The sequence below is a fragment of the Oncorhynchus gorbuscha genome, linkage group LG24 (assembly GCF_021184085.1).
Source record: "Oncorhynchus gorbuscha isolate QuinsamMale2020 ecotype Even-year linkage group LG24, OgorEven_v1.0, whole genome shotgun sequence".
Classification (NCBI taxonomy): domain Eukaryota; kingdom Metazoa; phylum Chordata; class Actinopteri; order Salmoniformes; family Salmonidae; genus Oncorhynchus; species Oncorhynchus gorbuscha.
Window position 1 is genome coordinate 3684573 of NC_060196.1, and position 25879 is coordinate 3710451.

The 25879-nt window shown below is 46.4% G+C and overlaps 2 protein-coding genes and 1 pseudogene across 2 annotated transcripts; 1 reads left to right on the forward strand and 2 right to left on the reverse strand.

The window, feature by feature from the left end:
* Positions 1-1039: 1039 nt before the first annotated feature.
* On the reverse strand, positions 1040-12104 carry LOC124013045 (ubiquitin carboxyl-terminal hydrolase 38-like). The gene is made up of 12 exons (XM_046327165.1): positions 12036-12104; positions 11710-11901; positions 10425-11160; positions 9626-9761; positions 9337-9466; positions 8728-8829; positions 7949-8107; positions 7573-7766; positions 7283-7382; positions 7055-7161; positions 4494-5832; positions 1040-2053 (listed from the first exon to the last, which is right to left on the reverse strand). Exons 3-12 carry the CDS (start codon positions 11104-11106, stop codon positions 1892-1894), a joined length of 3111 nt encoding a protein of 1036 aa, XP_046183121.1. The 5' UTR covers positions 11107-11160; positions 11710-11901; positions 12036-12104; the 3' UTR covers positions 1040-1891.
* An 85-nt stretch (positions 12105-12189) lies between these two features.
* LOC124013047 (SWI/SNF-related matrix-associated actin-dependent regulator of chromatin subfamily A member 5-like) lies at positions 12190-22209 on the forward strand. Its single transcript, XM_046327166.1, has 23 exons — positions 12190-12471; positions 13312-13422; positions 13527-13693; positions 13824-13924; positions 14411-14511; positions 14663-14842; positions 15226-15381; positions 15544-15675; positions 15879-15947; positions 16273-16382; positions 16490-16716; positions 16935-17056; positions 17282-17434; positions 17687-17819; positions 17940-18088; positions 18287-18514; positions 18799-18912; positions 19508-19630; positions 19822-19954; positions 20105-20223; positions 20807-21019; positions 21191-21304; positions 21552-22209. Exons 1-23 carry the CDS (start codon positions 12397-12399, stop codon positions 21618-21620), a joined length of 3099 nt encoding a protein of 1032 aa, XP_046183122.1. The 5' UTR covers positions 12190-12396; the 3' UTR covers positions 21621-22209.
* A 124-nt stretch (positions 22210-22333) lies between these two features.
* The window catches only part of LOC124013044, a 51975-nt pseudogene continuing 48429 nt past the window's right edge, over positions 22334-25879 (reverse strand).

The following is a 25879-nucleotide window of genomic DNA, read 5'->3' on the forward strand; positions in this document are numbered from 1 at the left end:
GAGGGTAAGGGTTCTATAACACGTCGGGCCCCGTCTAAGAGGTTTTGGGTCAGTTTCCACTGGGTAAGGAAACCTATCCTGGCTGGTCATTTGAATGATGAGGCTTTCCCATGGGAGATCTGTCTGACATCACGGTGAACTCTCCCTTCTGTTACTCCTATAATCTCTCTACTGGGTCATGTTCATTAGGGCACACCGTGACAAAAACATTTCAAAATGTTGTGCAACGTAAAACAAAAATTTGCATTTGTTTTGTTAACGGACATGTTCAGATAGTACCTCCCAGTTTTCAGAACGTGCCTAATGAACACGACCCGTGGTATTATACAAGATTGTCAAGGAGGACGGATTTATTTCCTTCTTCCTGGACACTCCTTCATTCTTACTCAAACATATTCACCTATGGGCTTAGAAGAGCACCGGTAATTGACCTTATGCCGGGACTGTGCATGAGAAACATTGAGACGCCACAGCAGTGATAAACGCACCACATCTGAAGCAGGTGGTCTTGGCTACAGCTTCAAAGCCACTCTGCTCAGTCTTTGATCTAGGGAAGGGAAAGGGGATACCTAGGTAGCTGCACAACTGAACGCATTCAACCCAACCCCTCTAGGTTCTCTGATGAAATCACATTCACACTTGCAGAGGAATGTTACCGCAACTTAGCATGCCGTTCATCTGTATCACAGCAACAGACTTCATTAAATGGGAACACCGCCCAAAGGTAAATGTCTGGACATTCAATCATTAACAGTGCCTCAAAACCAGTCTTAACATTCACTCAAACATCAAGTGTCCAATTGGAAACCAAAGGACCATGACCAGTGCATGTAATGTTCAGTATGACTACAAGCTGAACACAGCCATGCATTCACACGGCCGATAGCTAGCTACTGCAGTGTGTTCAGAGAAGACAATAATACACAAGCATCTAAATGACACTCGTGGAAGAATGTGAAACGTGGAGAAGAATGTGTAAAACTCACCAGGGGGGCTTGTGGGTAGCGCTAGGTGCACAGAGCAGGCAGACACAAACAAGACCCTTTCAGCAATTCATCTTTAATATTGGGGGAAATCATGTATTGTAGATCACTTTAAAACACTGTACAGCAAGGCTGAGGTTTGTGTCTTTCCAGTCAAATTCTGCTTGTAAAATCTGGTTTAATAGTATCTAACAAAAAGGCACAAAATCTGCAACAAAAACAAGTATCCCTGAATGAATAACTTAATTAAAAGAGTCAATGTTAGTAACCATAACCCCACTTAAAAACGTTGTCAAACGTTCAGCATGCAATTGTTTTCACGCAAAATACACACAATTTGTATTAAAAGATTAATCGCATCTTGTACTTTTTGTATGCAATATTCATGGAATTAGTTCATCATATTCCATGTTTATTGAATATACTTTCACACCCATATCTGTACATTTTATTGCATATGAAAATGTCTTAAGACAAGTACACATCAATGAATCTCCTTATCAAAAATCAAACCCACCGCTTGAAAAGAAGAAAGAAATGCATGCAAACCAGAAAAGGTTGAGGTCTAGCTTGTCCCGAGGCAGAAAGTTGTGAGTTATGGATGAAAATAAAACGACAGAGCCAGACATGAGAGAGAAGACCCTCACTGTAAGGTTGAGTCCAGTGTTGAGTTCAGTGTTGTGTTGGATTTAAGTCCATGTGGGCGTGTACATTATGAGTTGTATTCAAGTGCTCCCTCCAAGATCTTCAGCGCTCTCTCTCTCTCTCTACGTTCATATGTGCTTCACCTTCCACTGGATGAGTAGCCAACCAGACTTCTCTGTGCATGTCTCTCATATATAGAGTCCAGTGGTCTTTCAGTGCTATATTTACTTGTCTCTCACTCACTCTTCCCAGTCCCTCCTCCATCAGAAGACCAGTCTGTTGACAGTGTTGAACCCCCCACCTCCTCCTCCCCCCGAGGGACCACAGCTGCCCGGGGGTTCGTTGTCATCTGGTCCGTTGGGCCTGAACGAGCAGGAGGCAGAGGCCGCCTGGAGAGCTCGGGTCCGTGCGTTCAGCTCCTGTTCCTATTGGACAAAGGAGTTCGGGACCATTAAAACACTGTTCAGAGGGTCGTTCATTAGTGAACAAATGGAAGAAAACAGAAACAGGCAGGGACTACCTGGAGTTTAATTTTCCGTTGCAGAACGGTTTAAAATGTTGCCTGTCCTAATGAGCATGACCCAGGAGTTTGGGTATTCTGTCTGAGCAAGAAAATGCAGCTCTGCTGTCCTCTAGTGGTTACTGCAAAAGTGTGGTTGAAATGTTGTTTTTTTGAGAGATTACCGACTCATGAAATTTAACTTGACTAATTGCATCTTGAAAGCACAAAGGAAATGTGTAACATGTGTATGGTTGGCTTTCTGAATACTTGCAACATGTTTTGATCAAAGCGTGTTCTGAACTACTTTAATCCGGTCAATGGATACATGGAAAACAGGGTCCTGTTAAATTTTGAACATGGGCACAAGTTGAAAGGACAAATTCCAAAAACAAGTCCAAAAGAGAAGAACAAAGCGTGACTTGACATTACCAGAAATACCATGAAGAATATGGAAACGTGTCTGACATATCGATGCCACCCCCACAAAAAAAAAAAACAGATTTTCCCCACCATCACTGACCTTGCTGATAATCAGGGGCGCAACTTTGGTTTTAAAAGTGGGGGGGACATAATTTATAAATAAATAAAAAAATGTATCCAGTCAGATAAACACGCCAAACAGCCTACCGACTGCTCAGAGGCCTCCGCATGGTCCTAAAGCACATGGTTGCCTTGTTTTGTATCACATTCCAATGATAAAACTGGGGGGGAACAAAAATGCTATTTCAGAATGTGTGTGTGTAAGGGGGGCTTATCCCCCCCATCCCCAGTGAAAGTTGCACCCCTGCTGATAACTTCTTCGTCGAAGGAAAATGTACTGATAAGATTATGATATGTTGTCTCACCTCGCCATCTTAAGATGAATGCATTAATTGTAAGTTGCTCAGGAGAAGAGCGTCTGCTAAATGACTAAAATGTAAATACGCATGCACCTCAGCGTCCCATGCTAATCAAGCAATTAGAGGAAGGTTATTGGAGGCTAGCGTGATCATAAGTGAACACAGTCCACTTCCCTGGGCCAATACATTAGCATAGCCTGATGCATCATTTAGGTCAGGATCACACTAAACGGTTATGCTAATGGCTGCGTCACCCCTCCTTGGCCTGTATTTAGTGACAGAAATGACAGGCGCCGACACAGGTTGGGACTGGAGGGCTTTTATGTAGAGATAATTGGTTGGAGTGAATCGGATTTTCACCCTTCTGCTACCCTGTTATCTAAAACTGGTCATGGAGAGAGAGATGAAAGTAGATTATTATAATATGGGTTGTTGTCCTCTAGTGGTTAAGAGGGTGGGGGTCAAAGGCGAGGCTTGTCCTACTTGTTAAGCCAATGGAAGAGGCTGCTTACACGTCACCAATTTAAGAGTTCATTCGATGAAACAAAAAAATGCACTGATAACTAAAAGAGACAATTTCCTTTTTTAAAGGTTTCAAACCAAAAATGAACATACTGTAAATGAAAGTGAGTAGAGCCCTTGGATAAACACGAGCAAACAGAAAACGCCTCATTCACTACACTGTAACTCCTCATCCACTACACTGTAACTCCTCATTCACTACATTGTAACTCCTCATCCACTATACTGTAACTCCTCATCCACTATACTGTAACTCCTCATCCACTATACTGTAACTCCTCATCCACTATACTGTAACTCCTCATCCACTATACTGTAACTCCTCATCCACTATACTGTAACTCCTCATCCACTATACTGTAACTCCTCATCCACTATACTGTAACTCCTCATCCACTATACTGTAACTCCTCATCCACTATACTGTAACTCCTCATTCACTATACTGTAACTCCTCATCCACTATACTGTAACTCCTCATCCACTATACTGTAACTCCTCATCCACTACACTGTAACTCCTCATCCACTACACTGTAACTCCTCATCCACTACACTGTAACTCCTCATTCACTATACTGTAACTCCTCATTCACTATACTGTAACTCCTCATTCACTATACTGTAACTCCTCATCCACTACACTGTAACGCCTCATCCACTACACTGTAACGCCTCATCCACTACACTGTAACGCCTCATCCACTACACTGTAACGCCTCATCCACTACACTGTAACGCCTCATCCACTACACTGTAACGCCTCATCCACTACACTGTAACGCCTCATCCACTACACTGTAACGCCTCATCCACTACACTGTAACGCCTCATTCACTATACTGTAACTCCTCATCCACTATACTGTAACTCCTCATCCACTACACTGTAACTCCTCATCCACTACACTGTAACTCCTCATCCACTACACTGTAACTCCTCATCCACTACACTGTAACTCCTCATCCACTACACTGTAACTCCTCACACCCCCTTCTTTCACCTGTAAAAAGAGCTTGTTGTCCTTGGTGACGGCGTCCATCAGTTCTTTCTGCAGCGGAGGTTCAGAGCCCAGTCGCATGCCGTTGGCCGTCACTCCCCCGGTACCGTTCTGCCCCCTGGTAACATCCTGTTTCCGGTAGATCAGCACGTAGGCCGTGTCCTTGGGGAAACGGTTGGTGACGTTCTGAATCGACCCCAACGAAGTGAAAGTCACCCTGCTGTCGTTGAACAGCAGCCAATCCCCGGCCGCCTGGCCTCCGTACATCTCCACTTCCTGTTTGGAATGAGTCGCCCCGGAGCAAGTGAGTGCGATGGGCTCAGTCTGCCCGTTCCCAGACTCCTCCCCCAGGGCGAGGGGATTGGCTAGGTGGTGTTGGGCTCCGTCGGCCCCGTTGAGGTTGCGGCCGTAGGAGTAGTAATGGCCGCTCTCCGACGACATCCCAGAATGCATCACTACAGAGCTGAGGACGTAGGGAACGAACTGGGCCGCCGGCCACACCCCTACCTCACTTTCTCCTCCTGCCATCCCGTTGTCGCCCTCTAGCCCAGTCTCCTCCTCCTCTCTCTGTGACGGCTTCAGTTTCTTGGCCAGGTTTTCGCTGCTCTCGGGCGAGTCCACTTGGAGTGGAGAGGATGGTGGCGAGGAAGAGGACGAAGAGTGTTTGGGTGGAGGGGCGTGTACAGGCAGTCTCATGAGCGGCGGGATGGTGACGTTGTCCAGGATCTTGCGGCGCACGTGGCACTTGGCGTCGTAGGAGAACCTCAGCAGCGTGAGGATGAGGTACTCGGGCGCCGCCACCACCCTCATCCCCCGCTCCGCCCGCTGCAGCGAGCCACACTTCTGGCAGAAGTAGGCGTTCTCCTTGTCCAGGATCTCTGGCGCCAGGAAGTAGTCCACCAGGTCAGGAACAGACAGCGGTGGCTCGCTGGACCCTGGAACAAAATGGACGCTGGTGGTGGAGGTCGTGACGGGTTTGGGAGAAGGGCCTATTTCGGGAGCTTCGCTGCCCCCATTGACAGCCCCCTGGCAGGGGCCCTCGTTCTGAAGAAGGCTGGAGGGACAGAAAGCCAGGGATAGGTCAGTGAAAGGTTCTTCTTTCTCCGAGACGCTGTTGCATGTCATACAGCGGATACCCGTGCTCAGCCTGCCTCCAAACATCCTCTCAATCAGCGTCCTCTCATCATTCCCCTCAGACTTCCCCTCCACAGGGGCCACGGGTGACACTCTGGCATCCTCCACAGAGGTTCCACCCCCGGTGTTGTCACTCGGTCCGTTGCCAGGGGAGACATTTGGCTTGGCTGTCATGAGAACCTGGATGGTTTTCTCCTCTTCGTGTAACCTTGGCAACAGAACACGAGGAGACAAGAGAAAGTTCAACCAAAAATACAACATGCAAATGAATGTTACCAGCATAATAAATGGAGCTGTCCTTTTCAATAACACCCATTCGAGTGAACATGAATTCTTTAACTTCTTAAAATCATTCTCTCAAAACACTAGATTTATACATACATTCTTTCCATCTGTACCTGGAGTCATACAGGTTTTAGGAGCTGTAGGGTGCTCTAGCAGTCTACTAGATGGTGTACTACCTGTCCAGGAGGAAGGAGTTGTAGGGTGCTCCAGCAGTCTACTAGATGGTGTACTACCTGTCACGGAGGAAGGAGCTGTAGGGTGCTCCAGCAGTCTACTAGATGGCATACTACCTGTCCAGGAGGAAGGAGCTGTAGGGTGCTCCAGCAGTCTACTAGATGGTGTACTACCTGTCCAGCAGGAAGGAGTTGTAGGGTGCTCCAGCAGTCTACTAGATGGTGTACTACCTGTCCAGGAGGAAGGAGCTGTAGGGTGCTCCAGCAGTCTACTAGATGGTGTACTACCTGTCCAGGAGGAAGGAGTTGTAGGGTGCTCCAGCAGTCTACTAGATGGTGTACTACCTGTCCAGGAGGAAGGAGCTGTAGGGTGCTCCAGCAGTCTACTAGATGGCATACTACCTGTCCAGGAGGAAGGAGCTGTAGGGTGCTCCAGCAGTCTACTAGATGGCGTACTACCTGTCCAGGAGGAAGGAGCTGTAGGGTGCTCCAACAGTCTACTAGATGGTGTACTACCTGTCCAGGAGGAAGGAGCTGTAGGGTGCTCCAGCAGTCTACTAGATGGTGTATTACCTGTCCAGGAGGAAGGAGCTGTAGGGTGCTCCAGCAGTCTACTGGATGGTATACTACCTGTCCAGGAGGAAGGAGCTGTAGGGTGCTCCAGCAGTCTACTAGATGGTGTACTACCTGTCCAGGAGGAAGGAGCTGTAGGGTGCTCCAGCAGTCTACTAGATGGTGTACTACCTGTCCAGGAGGAAGGAGCTGTAGGGTGCTCCAGCAGTCTACTAGATGGTGTACTACCTGTCCAGGAGGAAGGAGCTGTAGGGTGCTCCAGCAGTCTACTAGATGGTGTACTACCTGTCCAGGAGGAAGGAGTTGTAGGGTGCTCCAGCAGTCTACTAGATGGTGTACTACCTGTCCAGGAGGAAGGAGTTGTAGGGTGCTCCAACAGTCTACTAGATGGTGTACTACCTGTCCAGGAGGAAGCGGAGGTACTCAGAACAGTCCTGCTGGGATCCTGCATTGAACCAGGGGGGCCGAGACGCCTCAAAGAAGACTCTGGGGGCGTACGCTGCCCTCTGCAGGAGAGACACACAAACTGAATAATCACTCACCGAATACACACACCAAGTGAAACGTCAGGGATGGATCCATAGTCATTTCCATTGAAATGGCCACTAACAGCAGCGGGAGACAAACCTGGGTGTGTGAGAGGAAGGTGAAGAGGAGCTGCAGTTTCTTCATCAGTGTGTTGGCAGTGGCATCATTCAGACATAATGATAAGACATGCCTCCTGAAACTGGGACAGGACCATAGAAGGGTTTGTGCAGAGCATTTCATAAGAAATTCCTACATAAATATTGCAGCATTATATCATTCTATTTTGAGAGGATTCAAGTCAGAATGTATATAGACAGCTTTGTTAACCATGCGGTCAACTCAATATAAATGCAATGTGTAGTTGTGTGTGTACTAAATCCACTACTCACTCTGTGGCTGAGAAGAGTGTCTGTATGATACTGTTCATGTAGCAGGTGTTTCCCAGGTTGATGAGGCCAGTCTTGCCCGTCTCAGACTTGCCCGGCAGCCTCAGCAGGCCTGAGGCAAACGAGTTGGACTGGGATGTCCAGGCACTTTGGTTCAGAACCAGCTTGATCTTCTCCTCACCTGGCCCAGGTAGCTCCTAGAGGGGAGGGAGACAGCATTCAGACACTCCATACACCCCGTTTACTATACATGAGCTGCATAGTATTGTACACTGCCCCCCCCCCATGTCAGGTGGATCATAATATAAGGACAGTAAATGTTTAATACATTAAAAAAAGGACAACACTCGTGTGATCACTCGTTGTCAAGGTGTCTTACTTTGATGGCCTCCAGGATGTCGTCGTAGAGGTCAGGGAAGCCAGAGTACTGGTACATCATACAGTGGACGAGCTCTGTGAAGTGCAGCAGGAAAGCCTTACTGGTGGGCAGGCCGTCATGCTTCAGACTCTGAACCAGGTCCACTATGTGTGGCACGACCTGGGGAACACACATTAAATGAACGTATTGTAGACAAACATTTACATTAAAGTCGTTTAGCAGGCGTACAGTTAGCGCATTCATCCTAAGATAGCTAGGTGAGACAACCAACAGATCACAGTCGTGGTACGTCAATTTATCCTCATCAGAAAAGTCAGTGCTGGTACACATGATGTTCTTGGTCATGTGCACATCACATCTGTTCTAATCTGTTACAAGGTGGAAAGGTGCTGTGTAGGAAACTAGGCACTGCATATAGCAGTAGAATAGCACTAAACACACTGATGTAGTGACTGGTAAAAACATCAACCTTCACATGCTACATTAAACCTCCCTTTATGTCTTGGAGGGGGGGGGGGGGTCACACTGACTTAAATATAATCAACCTTTTAAAATGAATTGACAATCATGGCAGATTAAACCACCACCAGTCAACTTAAGGACCACCATAGTGCTTTAAACACTTTACACCTCATTAGTGGAAGAGCCCTGCTGAGAGGAGAGTGCTTCTGGGAAATGGAGTTTAATGGAGCCTGAAGGTATTTCAGTTACATAGGGGGAATGAGGGAGGGAAAGACATGCGGTGCTCAATAGAACGAGTTGTATTGTGTGTTTCTTACCAAGTGGAAGGCCTCAGGTGAGTGTTGGAAACTCAGCAGCATATGGGAGAGAACCACTAGGGCCCCCTGTCGCACGATGGGGTACCACAGACGGTTGAACACCTACACACAAAGATAAAACATACAGCATATGTATTGTACACACACTGACACAGAAACACACAATTCAGAAGTGATACTGCTGGACACCATAATGACCAAACTACAGGAACACATTTTCGTTCATGTGATCATCTATTCATCAGTTCTAACTGAAGTTACTCTGTAGTTATAGATGCCATCACCATAGAGTTTCTAAACCCAGAGGCGCAACATTGCAAGACTTCCGGGAACGCTTGCGAAACAGATCAGGCCGGGGTATGATACGTCAAGTGAAAAATTGTTCCGCAGTTGTGACTAGTCTTAAAATCTAAAGCTACAGCCTAGATTCCAACCAATGACTTCAGTAGTTGAACATGTTATTACTCCAACCTCGTGAAAGTGACAAGTTTTCATTTTTGTCAAATACTACTTTATATCGAAGGAGTGCTTTTTATTTAACGGTCTGCACGTGCACAGTTCAGCGCTAGACGACCGTTCGACACGATGAGTGGTCAGTACACTACCCACCAGTTCAATCTTAAGCAGGGTGACATCTATGAGGATGGTGAACTTCTGCGCCGCAGCCAGCCCCTTCAGCAGGGCAATGACCCACATCTCCACATGGTGGGCTAGAGGCCAGGACAACCAGTCAATCATCCTGAGGAAGGAAAGAGAGAGAGATGCAGAGAACAGTAAATAAGGGCAGAAAAGCTCTATTAAATCACTAGATCTCATCTAGTATACACACTGCAAATACAACGGATTCCTTTATTCAGTTTAGCTAATGAAAAAAACACAGTAAAAGGCACCCAGTGACCTGCAGAGTGCTTGAGTCATGCTGGTGTCTTTGACGTTCTGGTCGGTGGTAAGGCTCTTGATGAGAACTGTGATCATCTGGAGAGGTATGTGCTGGACCAGGCTGGCTAGGGCAATGGAGGGGTCGAAGGAGGGGTCTGTGCAGAACACATAAAAAGTTGAGTATAATTGACTGATGTTTTTTTTTTGGGGGGGGGGGGTCACAGCTTATGTTGTATTCATTGTATTCAAATGTCTTGTTTACAACCTCTACCCTAACCAAGTGACCCAATGCAAGTCTGATATTGAGCGCTGCATGATCTCTCCACCACCCTGGATCATTAAAATGACAAAGAAGTTACTGTTCCAAGTCTCAAGCATGTGTTAACAAGCCTGACATTCCTAGGTTTTCCATAGGTGGGCGAAGGTAGTCAAATTGGTGACTGCATTAGAAAATACTATAATGTACTTTACTTCTGTACAGTAAAAATTGATATTGTATTTGAAACTGCTAATTTTGTTCAAAGGATTTATAAAACTTTTTTTAACTGGGCAAGTCAGTTAAGAGCAAATTCTTATTTACAATGACGGCCTACCTGGGAACAGTGGGTTAACTGCCTTGTTCAGGGGCAGAAAGACAAATTTTTACCTTGTCAGTTCGGGGATTCGATGTAGCAACCTTTAGGTTACTGGCCCAACACTCTAACCACTAGGCTACCTGCCGCTCCAACTTGTATGGGACATTGATGCATAGACACATACAGTGCAATTTGTGCGTGTGTGCTCATCTGTGACTGTGTGTGGTGCTCCCTCAGTCTCACCAGTGGAGGAGATTATAGCGAACACCTCCTGCAGAGATGGCAGCAGTGTGACCGGCTCCGCCTTCCAGATGTTCTGCAGCAACGTGCTGACCTTGGTCACCTGGTCCACGTACTCCCTCAGCTCCCGCTCCTGGCTGGCAGGACACTGGAAGTACCCAATGGTCCTCACCAACTGCTGGCAGAACAAAATGGCCGTCTTCTCCCGGGGGATGCACTGTATGAAGTCTGAGAGCATGGTGGCGAGACGGGCGCACAGGGCTGGCTCAGGCCGTTCACACACCATCCTTAGGATTTCTGTCTGGATGATGGAGAAGATATCCAGCACCGAGGGGCAGCTGATCAGCAGCCGCAGGCAGCCATGGATGTAGTCAACCACGGCCGGGTCCTTGCGGTCCAGGGGGCCATAGCCCTGCTGTAACAGGCCCAGGACAAAGTCTTTGCTGAAGAAGAGCTCAAAATCAGCACGGTGGTAGCGTGCATAGGCCTCCAGCACCTGGAAGCCAACCTGTTTTTGGAAGGCGTCTTCACCCAAGAAGATGAGGCGAGTGGTGAGAGTGTACAGGGCCTGACATTGCTCCGCCGTGACCTCTTTCTCTGCGGCTTCGACTACCTTCTTCACGATGGCCTTCTTCACCGGGACTGAGTGAGAGGAGCTGACCAGCGCCTCTAGAATCTTGTCCATGATGGCAGGCAATCTATAAAGCTGTGAGGGGAACGATCAGGGAGCAGTCCACACCTAAAAGACGAGAGCGAGCAGGACATCAACCACCATTAGTGACCAGTTACTTATTCTGGCTAGCTTTCCATTTCTTCATGGCATTTTCACCACAGCTAGCTAGCTAGACGTATGATTCGTTCAACAACTTGTGAATAACCAACTGTAATCGTTTTTACCATTGCTGAAAAGTTATATAAGCATAGCAATATCACAAGGCTATGACTCTAGCCACAGGTAAACAAAAACAACACAGCATCATGCTTTGCCTTATCGTCACAACGCTAGCTAACTTAGATAGCTAAACAAGTTAACACATTGAGCTAGTTACAGTAACCACAAGCGGCATGTTATCGAATTAAAATGACCTGCGATTAAAAGCATTGATGCACAAATAAAACATGTGTGGATAATAAACTATTTTTTCGTAATCTAGCTAGTTAAAACGTTCTTTAACAAACTAGCTAGCGATGCTAGCATGACGTTAGCTGTGTATGGTATTGCAACAAAGCAGGCCGGAGATGTCATTAACTTAGCTAGCAGAAATGTATCTTCCCAAACATCACGTACCAATATAACTCATAACACCAGCATCCGATGAAAATATCATAAAATGCCAGTTGACATTAGTCGCCTGTTGACAGCTCATTCATCTCTTATTTTGACATTATAAAATCAGCTCATTTAAAAGCCCTGCAGAAACGTCATTCCGATGGACCACGAATTTTTCTAGGAGTCTTCTGCTTTTGACGATCTCATTGCCTGTTTAATAAGAATGAAAATGGCATCTATAAAATATATAAACGTTTTGAGAATTACAGGTTTGTTTAAATAAAATATAAACATACTGACAATGGTTTGTAATGACTTAAAACGAAATGTATTATTCCACGGACCTCTTTTACGCAGTAACTGAGCTCATAGCCATTGGATAGGCATAGTATTTGGAGTGGTAGATGTAGCAGATGGGTTATAAGTACATTTGTGCAGTTTTTGCATTTTGGGGGGAAAACACGCAGCCTCGTTAACAAAGTCTCGCGAGACAAAGCGGAACCTTTGAGAACGCGGGTAGCGGGGAAAGGAAGCTAGCGAATGAATCACTTGTAGCCAGCCAGTCTCTTTCATAATAAACAGTAGGACAATAGCAGCGTATTTTCAGAAATAAAGTTTTTGAAAACCATATCTGCCATTTATAGGCGGACGAAGTAATCGAATAAACAGACGATCTGTTTAAATCGAGGAAGAAATTCGGTAGCAATGTCCGAGACTGGAAACGGCGTGGAGCTGCGGAAAGAGCGAGCAGTTGAACTTGAAGAAACCGGAGGAGTGGAGGTGAGCCTGAACAAAATAATAATAATACAAATTCTGAGCCCATCATTTGAAAAAATGTCTCAACAAGTTTTAGATTAGGCTAAAATCAATCATATGTCTTTTGTGACTTCCAAATCGAGCCATCTCAAACTTTGTCTTTGCTAGCTCGAGTTGTTTAGCTAGCTAGCATTAGCGTCGTTAGCTAACGTTAATCAACAGCTCCGACCCATCTTCCCGGAGAGTGTGTCTCAAGGTACTGTATAGTAGATCTATCAGCTACCCTGTTTCATAAACACTCATCTAACTGTGCTAGCTAACGTTACAGCTAATACACTTTATTTTAATACGCATCAAGGGTTTCTATACAATTGTAGCAGTTGTTTACATCTGTTTGACGCTGCATTCGATCCTCTGTATACTTGTGCAGCTTATCTCACATTAAGACAACTGGGAAGTCAAGTCATGACGTCAGTGATCTTCAGGTTGGGAAGTCGGAGTTCTAGAGCAGTTTTTCCCGAACCTGGTCCTCGTGTACCCGCCAACAGATTCGTTGTTGTAGCCACTTGACAAACACACCTCACCCAACTCATTTAGGGGCTTGTTGACAAGTTGAACCAGGTATGCTTGTCCAGAGTTACAATACAAATGTGTACTGTTGGGGGTCCTCGAGGACCAGGGTTGGGAAACACTGCTCTAGAACGATGCCAACGTTTCAGACTTAGAATTCCGTTCAAAATATTTTTCCCAGTCGGAGATTATTTTTTCCGAGTTCCCACTTGTCTTGAAGCCACTTAGGTCAGAAGTCTGAGATTTCTGAGTTCTCGGTTGTTTTGAAAGTGGCATTGCATTCGTCTTTTCCAGGAAAAGGATGATGTGTCAGAGGCCAGCAAGGAGGAGTCTTCTGAAGCCGGACAGGATGCCCAAGATGAGGACCCCTCTTCATCTACAGCGCCAGCCTATGAGGAGAAAGTGGTAATGGCACACTGCTAGATGTTCATTTACAGTTTTAATATGTAATTATCCGGTTGTAAGCGTCATTTGTTGCTCAGAAAGTTTCACTGCTTTTCTGTGTGTAGGCATCAGACCGGACCAACAGATTTGAGTACCTACTGAAGCAGACAGAGGTGTTTGCCCATTTCATCCAACCTGCGGCCCAGAAGACCCCCACCTCCCCGCTCAAGATGAAGCCAGGGCGCCCTCGTGTCAAGAAGGACGAGAAACAGAATCTCCTCTCGGTCGGAGAGTGAGTATACGCAGAACAACCTTGACCTGATTATTCGTCAGTCTTCCGTGGGAGTACATTGGGTGTACGTGTGGGGCATTTGATATGCTGTCTCTGATGAATTGGGGGTACCCCTTTGTCTCTTTGACAGTAACCGTCATCGTCGCACAGAGCAGGAAGAGGATGAAGAGCTGCTGAGCGAAAGCAGCAAGACCACCAACGTCTGCACCCGCTTCGACGAATCTCCCTCCTGTAGGCAGTCACATGGTTTTACTCATTAGAGCTACAATATATAACTTCTTGGTTGGGTCGCCACCCAACCAAATTCTCATAGAAATGCGTGTTATAGATCTGTCGTTCTCATTGAAAGCAAGTCTAAGGTGCGGTAGATATGTGCTAGGTACTCATTTTCTATGCTGTCCATGGTTAAGTTTAGCATATTTTTACTTTCGGTTTTGTACACCAGCTTCAAACAGCTGAAAGTACAAAATGTTATGGAAAATACATTTCACAGCTGTTTAGATGGTACAAAGATTCTCTACATTAAACTGGCTTGTTTTGTCACAAACTGAAATTAGGTGAACTATTACAATTTTAGCATCCATGAAATTGCTTCTGCATAGTGCATCTTTCATGTAGCACAGTCCTGACCGGGACTACTGTAGTCCATATTTGAACGGTAAGTATGTCAAACTTGTGCAATACTGAGTATGTTGTGCTGTATCTATCTCCCAACAGTTGTAAAAGGGGGTACAATGAGAGACTACCAGGTCCGTGGTCTGAACTGGCTCATCTCTCTGTACGAGAACGGAATCAACGGGATCCTTGCTGATGAAATGGTAGGTTCTCATTTCAAAATAGTGGGAAAAATATTACCTTTTTGGATCGTCCGGTAGTTCTACATGCATTTCTCTTGATCTGTGTGTGTGTAAATTATTGTGCTTTTTAAAATATATATATATCTATCTCACCTTGCCTGTTGTCCTTCAGGGTTTGGGTAAGACGCTGCAGACGATCTCTCTGCTGGGGTACATGAAGCACTACAGGAGCATCCCCGGGCCCCACATGGTGCTGGTGCCCAAGTCCACCCTGTACAACTGGATGAACGAGTTCAAACGTTGGGTCCCCTCCCTCAAAGCAGTCTGCCTCATCGGAGACCGAGAGCAGAGGGTGAGCTATGAGCAGCAGCAGACCACATGAATTCTCTGATGTAAAATGAACAGGACATGTTGATTGCTGTAGCTCAACTAGAACTCATTGGGTGGTGACTGTGGGACAGTGTTGAAGCTTATGTGTTTTCCAATGTTCCATATGGGAAGAAATGTTGTCATGGAAATAGTCAGTTCATCTCTAGTCAGTTCATCTCTATCTCGTTCTGCAACTGAAAACGTAACACGTAGATTTCCTGCGACATAAGACCACTAATGGATATTCTGCATAATGCAATCCAATGCAAATAAGTCATTTTTCAATAACTTGTACTACAGCAGTTGCAGCGTGTTAGACTGGTGATGTTGCCGATAACCCTGTATCTTCACCCTCTTTTTCCCTAGAATGCCCTGATCAGAGATGTGCTGCTGCCAGGGGAGTGGGATGTGTGTGTCACCTCTTACGAGATGCTCATCATAGAGAAGGCCGTGTTCAAGAAGTTTAACTGGAGGTACCTGGTCATCGACGAGGCCCACAGGATCAAGAACGAGAAGTCAAAGGTTAGGGAGCTTCTAAAGTTGACACACACACACTATATACATATTTGATTAAATGTAAATATGTGATTTAAAATGTGTATATACACTAACAAAACGTCAATGGGCTCAACTCACAAAAGACTCTTAGATGGTTTGTCTGACCCGTGTATGTTTGCGCTGTAGCTGTCAGAGATAGTGCGTGAATTCAAGACCACCAACCGTCTGCTGCTTACCGGCACCCCGCTGCAGAACAACCTCCACGAGCTCTGGGCCCTGCTCAACTTCCTGCTGCCAGACGTCTTCAACTCCTCAGAGGTAAGAGGCAGATAAAACAGGATGAACTGTAATGTACCCGGGGGGAACAAATTGTTGAACACACAGACAATTTCCCTCCATTAATACTACAGTTTTAAGAATAACGCTTAGTAACACTTAGTGAAAATAGCAATATTCTCTATTTTTCACTTATTTACAGGGCCCTGAAAATATGGATTTAACTTTTTGTTTTTCTCTCGAAGGACTTTGACTCATGGTTTGACACCAACAACTGCCTGGGGGATCAGAAGTTGGTGGAACGTCTTCACACTGTAAGTATCTGAAACACTTCCTTACATTTAACTGTACTGTATACGTGAATATGTACTGTGTACATATGAATAGTGAGTAAATAGTATTGTCATCTCTTGGTGCCTTGACAATGTATTACTTTCGATTTTAATGTATAACATCTTATGTTGTTCTTGTCTATAACTGTTTTTAGTGGATCCAGGAAGAGTATCTGCTGCATGTTCAACGGCTAATGGGGATCCTAATGAACTAAACATGTATCCATGTAGGTTTTTATCAAATAGTGTTATGGGGCCCTTCCCTTACCTTTCATTGGTTCTTCTCTCTCTGTGTACGTGTGTGTAGGTACTGCGTCCTTTCCTGCTGCGCCGTATCAAGAATGAGGTGGAGAAGTCTCTGCTGCCTAAGAAAGAGATCAAGATGTACGTGGGGCTGAGTAAGATGCAGAGAGAATGGTGAGTAGCCCACACACAGTCAACGTATGCCCTTTCCCTGCCAAACAAATTCTCCAGCCCCATGCACTATAACGTGTATTTGAAAACACTGTCCCGTCTCTCCTCAGGTACACCAAGATCCTGATGAAGGACATAGACATCCTGAACTCTGCAGGGAAGATGGACAAGATGCGCCTGCTCAACGTCTTGATGCAGCTGAGGAAGTGCTGCAACCACCCGTACCTGTTTGATGGGGCCGAGCCCGGCCCGCCTTACACCACCGACCTGCACCTGGCCGTCAATAGCGGCAAGATGGCCGTCCTTGACAAGCTGCTGCCCAAGATGAAGGCTCAGGGTGGGTGGACGAAAGACTCCCCTCTAAGACCAGTTACAAAATTGGTGTTTTTATGGCCTGTTTGATGGCTCTTTGGCCCTTTCAACTCTAAAGTCGGTGAGACGGTGTTGTGTAAAGGCTATTTCAGACTTTTTGTGATTCAAACTACTATGTTAAAGTTGCAGCAATGTAGGCATGGTGGATGATTGATTGGCGGCCATTTTGAACTCCTCTCCCAGGCTCCCGTGTGCTGATCTTCAGCCAGATGACCAGGATGCTGGACATCTTGGAGGATTACTGCATGTGGCGCAACTTCGGCTACTGTCGCCTGGACGGACAGACGCCCCACGAGGAGAGACAGGTACGACTATGACTCCCACTCCTGGATCTCATTAACGGCAGGGGCTTATTACCCTGGTCCCAGATCTGTTTGTGCTGCCTTGGTGTGCTATTGACCATAGGAGTTGACAGGGCAGCACTCGCAGATCTGGGACCAGGCTAATAAATGGCTTGTAAATTCAAACAATTTAATTCGTTGCAGTTTGAACACACTTCATTTAACACTACATTTCCCATGTTCCTCTAGATCTCCATCAACGCGTACAATGAGGAGGACAGCCCTAAATTCATCTTCATGTTGAGCACCAGGGCCGGAGGGCTGGGTATTAACCTGGCCACAGCTGACGTGGTCATCCTCTACGACTCAGACTGGAACCCTCAGGTCGACCTACAGGCCATGGTCAGTACCTCTCATTGACCCACGTTCGTGGACTAATTAGTCAGTGGTTTATATGACATTTTACTATTACTTTAATTAGAATTTGCCCTACAGATTTAACATGTTCAATTTCCCCTTGTTTGAATCATATCACAACAAGTGAGCTTACGTTCAATAGAATCTCTCACCAGTAACTAATTAATTGATCAAGATGCTTCTACCTGGTAACTGTTAGACACTTACCTGATTGGTTTATCTAACTTTTCTTCTCAGGACCGAGCTCACAGGATTGGTCAAAAGAAGCAGGTGCGCGTGTTCCGTTTCATCACGGAAAACACAGTAGAGGAGAGGATCGTGGAGCGAGCCGAGATGAAGCTCCAACTGGACTCCATTGTCATCCAGCAAGGTACTGCACCGGTGGCCATTTTGGATCTCCTCTTCCCGGTTTCAAACCTACACTATTGAAGTCAATGCCTTGGTAATGCAACTGGCTGACTTGTCTGTGTCTACTTTGTCTGTTCTGCAGGAAGGCTAGTGGATCCCAACGCCAACAAGCTGGGGAAGGACGAGATGCTGTCTATCATCCGGCACGGCGCCACGCACGTCTTCGCCTCCAAGGAGAGCGACATCACCGACGATGACATCGACGAGATCCTGGAGCGAGGCGAGAAGAAGGTCAGAACACAGATGGACAAGGGCCTAGCGCTAGCATTGGGCCTAGCATTAGCATTTATCTGCACTCAGATCATTTATATAATATGTGATAGCATTCGCATTGCTATATGTGGGTTGATATGGCAGTATCTAGAGGCCAAACACATTAGCAATGTGTAGCTAGATGCTAACGTTTTGCTGTGTGTTTGTATCTGACAGACCATGGAGTTGAAGGAGAAGATGAACACCATGGGCGAGAGCTCCCTGAGGAACTTCACCATGGAGTCCGACAACAGTGTGTACACCTTCGAAGGAGAGGACTACAGAGAGAAGAAGAAGGTAGTCACCAACTGGATCGAGCCACCCAAGAGAGAGAGGAAGGCCAACTACGCAGTGGATGCCTACTTCAGAGAGGCCCTGCGTGTCAGCGAGCCTAAAGCACCCAAGGTAAGTCTCACTACCGCCGGCCTCTGGCTATGTATATGCACGCCACTGGGATAGCTGTGTAGAATGAATCAGACCATCTTTCTCCATGACTAAAACTGCTGTCCTCTTCCAGACCATCTTTCTCCCCGACTAAAACTGCTGTTCTCCTCTTCCAGACCATCTTTTTCCATGACTAAAACTTCTGTTCTCCTCTTCCAGACCATCTTTCTCCATGACTAAAACTTCTGTTCTCCTCTTCAAGACCATCTTTCTCCCCGACTAAAACTGCTGTTCTCCTCTTCCAGGCTCCTCGTCCACCTAAGCAGCCCAATGTGCAGGACTTCCAGTTCTTCCCCCCAAGGCTGTTTGAACTGCTGGAGAAAGAGATCCTATTCTACAGGAAGACTATCGGCTACAAGGTATACAACATGTACTGTTACTAGTGTAACTGCTGGAGAAAGAGATCCTATTCTACAGGAAGACTATCGGCTACAAGGTATACAACATGTACTGTTACTAGTGTAACTGCTGGAGAAAGAGATCCTATTCTACAGGAAGACTATCGGCTACAAGGTATACAACATGTACTGTTACTAGTGTAACTGCTGGAGAAAGAGATCCTATTCTACAGGAAGACTATCGGCTACAAGGTATACAACATGTACTGTTACTAGTGTAACTGCTGGAGAAAGAGATCCTATTCTACAGGAAGACTATCGGCTACAAGGTATACAACATGTACTGTTACTAGTGTAACTGTTGGTACATCAGTGATGGCAGGTGACACTTAAAATCTAAGGATGGGCTCATGGTAATGGCTGGAATGGTATATGTGTTTGAGCCGTCCTCCCCTCACCAGCCTCCTCTGTGGTCAGTTATGATGCCGTCAGTATGATAATGTTCCAACAGACGGTGGCCATTTTGCGGTTTCAAACCAACACAGTCGGTTTAGTTTAGAATGGGACGTATCTGTTGAGTGTTTAAGTGTATATGTGATGTACATTTTCTCTCCAGGTTCCTCGTAACCCAGAACTGCCCAACTCTGCTCAGCACCAGAAGGAGGAGCAGGCCAAGATTGACGAGGCCGAGGGCCTATCAGAGGAGGAGCTGGAGGAGAAGGAGAACCTCCTCTCGCAGGTAATTGGCTGAAACAAGACCTCCAACTTAAACACTCTAGACATTCATCATAGTGCCCTACTCCATGTCATATTTATAGAACTACATATAGTTCAGTTGAGATACTCTTCAATGGCTTTAACTACAAAGTAGAGACAAATGTTAGCGTTTGTGGCTAGTGTCGTTACAAACTGTCATCGATCTCTCCACAGGGCTTCACCATCTGGAATAAGCGTGACTTTAACCAGTTCATCAAAGCCAATGAGAAGTGGGGGAGAGACGACATCGAGAACATCGCCAGAGAGGTGGAGGGCAAAACCCCAGAGGAAGTCATGGAATATTCCGGTAAGAAGAACCCTCCCCCCTTTTTTTCGAATTGCGGAAATGTATCTGAATCTACTTCTTATATAGCTAGTGGACATTACTCCCAAGTGTATGACAGAGATCTAGAGTATTATGATCTAAACGTGTGTGTGTGTGTGTGTACACACACAGCTGTGTTCTGGGAGCGCTGCAACGAGCTGCAGGACATTGAGAAGATCATGGCTCAGATCGAGAGAGGAGAGGCCCGCATCCAGAGGAGGATCAGCATCAAGAAAGCACTGGACACAAAGGTAAGCCATTTCAGTGAGGTCATCGTTAACAAGAACAACATTGGGGAGCCAAGAACTTTTATTTTGATCAGATGATTGATATAGTCTGGGCCCTCCCAACCTTGGGCCCTCCCAACCCTTCTGAAGGTACCTGTCTGGGCCCTCCCAACCCTTCTGAAGGAATGTGTCTGGGCCCTCCCAACCCTTCTGAAGGAATGTGTCTGGGCCCTCCCAACCATTCTGAAGGAATGTGTCTGGGCCCTCCCAACCAATCTGAAGGAATGTGTCTGGGCCCTCCCAACCCTTCTGAAGGAATGTGTCTGGGCCCTCCCAACCCTTCTGAAGGAATGTGTCTGGGCCCTCCCAACCCTTCTGAAGGAATGTGTCTGGGCCCTCCCAACCCTTCTGAAGGAATGAAGGAATGTGTCTGGGCCCTCCCAACCCTTCTGAAGGAATGTGTCTGGGCCCTCCCAACCCTTCTGAAGGAATGTGTCTGGGCCCTCCCAACCCTTCTGAAGGAATGTGTCTGGAGCTGGTGTCTGATCATGTCTACCAGAGGCTTACCATACACCCTGAAGGACATCTTTCCTCTCCCTCGTTGTAGATTGGTCGCTACAAGGCGCCGTTCCACCAGTTGAGGATCTCGTACGGCACCAACAAGGGGAAGAACTACACGGAGGAGGAGGACCGCTTCCTCATTTGCATGCTGCACAAGCTGGGCTTCGAAAAGGAGTCTGTCTACGACGAGCTGCGCCAGTGCATCCGCAACTCGCCCCAGTTTCGCTTCGACTGGTTCCTCAAGTCCAGGACCGCCATGGTGAGCGGAGTGGCCCCGGGCCGACAGTGGAATTAAGTACAACTTTGTTGTAGAATCAATAGAGTACAACCTGTAGATGGAAATGTGTCTTTACTTCTTCAGTAACATGATAACCATTCATTCAAAACATTACACATTTCAAGAGTTGTGGTTGTATACTTGTGTGTGTAGGAGCTCCAGAGGCGATGCAACACCCTGATCACCCTGATTGAACGAGAGAACATGGAGCTGGAGGAGAGGGAGAAGGCAGAGAAGAAGAAGAAAGGACCACGGAGTCAGTCTTCTGTAAGACCACAACGCTCCACTTCCTGCCCATCACTGAATTCTCTGGTCATGCAGTCCTCTATCTCTGTGCATTGTGCAGGAAGACACACGGCACTAACAATATCACACAATGTTCTTTTCCACTATATAGTCTTGTCTAAACCAATATTCCATTGTCAGCAGACGTTATTGTATGAAGTGACGATTTTTATGATCATTTGAGCTGACACTCCTTTTCTGTCTTCCTCTTCATCCCACACTTCCTCAGGCTCAGAAGCGTAAGGGAGAAGGGACCCCAGACCCGCGAGGAGGCCGCAGGAAAAAGCTAAAGCTGTGAGGCGGTGGTGGTCAGAATGAGGGCAGCGGCAGGCAGCAGTATAGTAGTCTGTTTGTTTTGTACGGGTTACCGTGGTGATACATGATGATGATTTACTGTATAAAACCCAAGAGGACTGAACTTTTCCTCACTATAGCGTGTCGTTCTATCTAGAAGATTCCAGGAGGGAACCTATGTTCTTAGTGTGCATTTAAGGCAGCCCCCCCGCACCTCTCTGATTCAGAGGGGTTGGGTTAAATGTGGAAGACACATTTCAGTTATACAACTGACTAGGTCTCCCTAGTTGTATTCCTTCTATTCACAGGCCTGCTAGTAGGGACTAACTGACACACTGCAGCTGCGCTGATTTAGTTGAATTTTCTTTTTGTTTTAGTTTTCTACCCTTTTTTACTAGTTCTTGGGGTGACGAGAAATGTATTTATCCCTGTTGTTTATGTTATCACATTCCATTGATTGTACCAATACCTGTATGTACCAATACCTGTATGTACCAATACCTGTATGTATCCCCCTCCCACTCTGTTATGTTACCGACCTACATTGTAGAAAATGTATTTTTGGAACGTGTCACTAATAAATGTCCCCTTTTTTTAAATAAGTCTATTCTTATGCAAAAAAATATATACTTCTGTTGAATATTTGTGCAAAGCTTTTCACACAAAGAGCAGTGGACGTTCACAAGCAGTCTTAAGTGAAGACTAGGACCAAAATCATTCAGAAAAGTACATTTGTATTTGGCAGTTAAAGTTGGAGGACATCAAACAATTGATTGAAATTATCACAAAATTGATAAGTCACCAATTTGATCGAAATTGGTCGGAGACATTTCTATACCTTCTAGTTGGCACCTATTAACTTATACTGTCACTTGCATAAGATCAAGATAGTCACATTCTTCAGTTGAGAAACAGCATCACATGTGGGGTTAACATATTCTTCAAGTTGCACCAGGGTATGATAATTGATACCTTTCTTGTTTGCATTGTCCTGTGTTGACTTTGAACATCCTATACATGCAGGTATGTACACAGACTTTTATAAGAGTTAATAATATACACATACTATTAACACACTTTTTTTTTTTTTTACCGCACCTTAAACAAAAATGTATAAAAACATTCTGAATGAATAGTTTACGCACTTGAATGACTAAAATGGACAACGTCACAATCCCATTGAATAGCACCATGTCTGTGCTCTGCTGCAGTGGGCACACCTGCTGACTACCGAGGGCTTTGTAAAGCATAGCAGTGCATCAATCAATATTAGAAAATACACACGTTTACCACGTTTTTGATACAGCCAGCCTCGACCGGACCGACAACCCAACATTCGATCCACTTGGCTCTCTAACTCGCACTCAAAAAAACAAATATTAGTTGACAAGGATTGAACAACCGACAACAAAAATACCATGAAATGCTAGTTCTCTTAAGAAAAACAGGACAGAATAGTCTCAAAGCTGCTCTGCACTATCAAGGGGGACATTTAGTTGCTTTTACCTTCTGGAGATGCCATTACTGTTTTAGGATTTAATTGGGATGTTCAGCTATGGCAGTTAGCATAGTTGGAAGGGGTATTCTCCACAACATCAGCCCTTGGGGACTCCTAATATTTGACACATGAACTAAAGCACACCTGAATGGAGTTCTGTCAATTGGGTTGTTGAGGGGGACTAAAACCCATGTTGTACCACAGGAAAAGGGGTGAAAACACTTCATTGAGGGTTCATGGATCATGACTTTCTCTCCAGGCTTGGCCAGCCATGCATGCATTCATACTCTGGTTATAGGCCCACAACACACATCAACTGACATCAACTGTCCCACGAACTGGCTGTGCTGTCTTCAGTGCTAGCAGAAGGCAGGGTTAGCCCTGTTTTAGGGCTCTATTCAATCCGTATTGCTGAAGTTCAAGTGTTACAGCGCAACTGAAATTGAAAGCCAGTGTTCCCGAGTTAGCGGAGACTGTATTCACGGTAAACGCCGCATATGTCGGCTCCATCGGAAATTTTATCACGCAATTTATAACGCTTCAGCGGTAAGGATTGGATAGAGCCATTAGACGGCACCGCAGTGGTAGAGGGTGGAACCGTTGACAACTGTCAATGTCTTATCAGAAGGCCATGGGGACGGGATGGTGTTGGTAGGAGGGCTGTCTCTAGTCATGAGCCTAGACCTCCGAGCTGTCCAAGCTGCTGCTCCCAGTACCCATCATGCCCTCTCTGCTGTTGCCACTCCCTCCGCTGTAGGCCGAGCACGACGAGGTGGAGTAGGGAGGGAACTGGCTCTTCTTCTGGTTCTTCCTCTTGCGCCGCACCAGCAGAATAACCACCATGGCCACCAGGCAGGTGAGAAGGATCAACCCGGCCAGGCCTACCAGCATGGGCAGGGTGGAGGTGTCCACAGGCTCCCTGCCGGAGCTCTCCAGGAGGGGGCGCTCCAGGAAGGGTGAGTCGCGGTCCGACCCAGCCCGGTCACGTCCACCCCATGGCTGGCGCTGGCTCACCACCAGGCGGTCCGTGCGGTCCAGAGCGATGTGCTGGATGTTGGTTCCCCGATTGCTGTCGGTGCCGATGTCCTGGGCCAGGTCCGGAGCGGGGGCGGCACGACGGTAGCGACCCCGGGAGGAGGTGTGGAGGTCGGGCTGAGGGTCGGCCACGGAGGACAGGCTGTGGTGGTACTCCAGGCTGCGCTTGCCGATGCCACGGTTGGCGTTGTCTCGGGAGCGGACGGTGTAGATGGTGTGGATGAACCACTCCCGACCTGCAGCCACCTGGAACATCCAGACACAGTGGAGCTTGAGGTTTAGTGATAAAGACTTTGGCCTATACCCTTCAGTGTGTGATTTCAAACAAAATGTGTGTGTTTTTTTGTGCAAGTAAATCAAACTCAGATTTCAGAAACCAGATTTAATTCAACCATACAGAGACTATTTACCCATTGGTACCCATTTTACAGACCAGATGTAAATATTGTGTCGTTCCTGGAAGCTGTTGCCGTGGTGATAACCAAAAGATACCTGTGTTGGGGGTGCGTGTGTGTCAGCTGACCTGGAAGAGAGGCGAGGAGGACAGGGCGAATCCGTCTGAACCAGGCTGCCTGACCAGAGGCAGGCCTCCAGGAGTGTCCAGGGCCAGAGTGGCACCAAACAACACATCTCCAAACGCTGTGGCCTGGGTCTCTGGCTGAGCCTTGTCCTGAGGAGGGAAACACACACAGGTTAGACCACTGAAATCATTACAGTAGGAACCTAACTTAGAAATATTCTATAGGATGTCTATGGATTAGAGGTAGGTAGCTTAGTGGTTAGCATTGGACCAGTAATAAAAAGGTAACTGGTTCGAATACCGTGGCTGACTAGGTGAAAAATCTGTCGACGTGCCCTTGAGCAAGGCACTTAACCACAATAGCTCCTGTAAGTCGCTCTGGATAAGATCGTCTGTGTATTTCAACAGCCTAACAGCAGCATGGCTCACATGCACTGAGATGTCAAGAACACAAATGGTTGTAGATGGTTGAAGCAAGAAATTACTTGTGAATTAATTAATTAATAAATAAAGCAAAACTGACCAAACTGCATTCAAAGTGACCGTAACAAAACTCCAGAAGAATCTGCTCCTGACTGGAGGCATCATGTGTTAAGTGTTTGCCGTACACACCAGGATCTTGAATCTGTAGAGCAGTGAAGGTGCGTCGGCCAGGCAGCCATACTCCTTGTTGGTGGGGTTGTACTTGGGGACGTAACCGTCAGCTCCTGTACACAGGAACACCTTCTCTATACTGCAGGAGAAGGAGTCACCCAGGTTCTGGACTGGATCCACCATCACACGGCCATAGATAGAGGAGCCTGGAGAGGGGGATGGAGGGAGAGATTAGAGGAGGGTGGAGAGGGGGATGGAGGGAGAGATTAGAGGAGGGTGGTGTTGCTCTGTGACACTTCAACAAGCACTGAAAGCTTCATTAAATGGTTATTAGACTGTTAAATAGGATCTTTACATTCAAACTCAGAAAGCAGTTAGACAGAAAGCTGTGTGAGTTCTATAAGATCAAACAACTAATAATGTACACTGAGTGGACAAAACATTAGGAACACCTTTCTAATATTGAGTTGCACCCACTTTTGCCCTCAGAACAGCCTTAATTAGTCGGGTTATGGACTCTACAAGGTGTTGAAAGCGTTCCACAGGGAAGCTGGCCCATGTTGACTCCAATGCTTCCCACAGTTGTGTCAAGTTGGTTAGAGGTCCTTTTGGTGGT

What these genes read in the sequence shown, in the direction of transcription:
- LOC124013047 (XM_046327166.1), top strand. Translation starts at nt 12,397, where the DNA reads ATGTCCGAGACTGGAAACGGCGTGGAGCTGCGGAAAGAGCGAGCAGTT. An exon ending in AAGAAACCGGAGGAGTGGAG is followed by an intron (nt 12,472 to 13,311) that starts GTGAGCCTGAAC and finishes CGTCTTTTCCAG; the next exon opens with GAAAAGGATGATGTGTCAGA. An exon ending in GACCACGGAGTCAGTCTTCT is followed by an intron (nt 21,305 to 21,551) that starts GTAAGACCACAA and finishes ACACTTCCTCAG; the next exon opens with GCTCAGAAGCGTAAGGGAGA.
- LOC124013045 (XM_046327165.1), bottom strand. Translation starts at nt 11,106, where the DNA reads ATGGACAAGATTCTAGAGGCGCTGGTCAGCTCCTCTCACTCAGTCCCG. An exon ending in ACATCCTGGAGGCCATCAAA is followed by an intron (nt 7,767 to 7,948) that starts GTAAGACACCTT and finishes CCTCCCCTCTAG; the next exon opens with GAGCTACCTGGGCCAGGTGA. An exon ending in ACAACAAGCTCTTTTTACAG is followed by an intron (nt 2,054 to 4,493) that starts GTGAAAGAAGGG and finishes TTTGTCCAATAG; the next exon opens with GAACAGGAGCTGAACGCACG.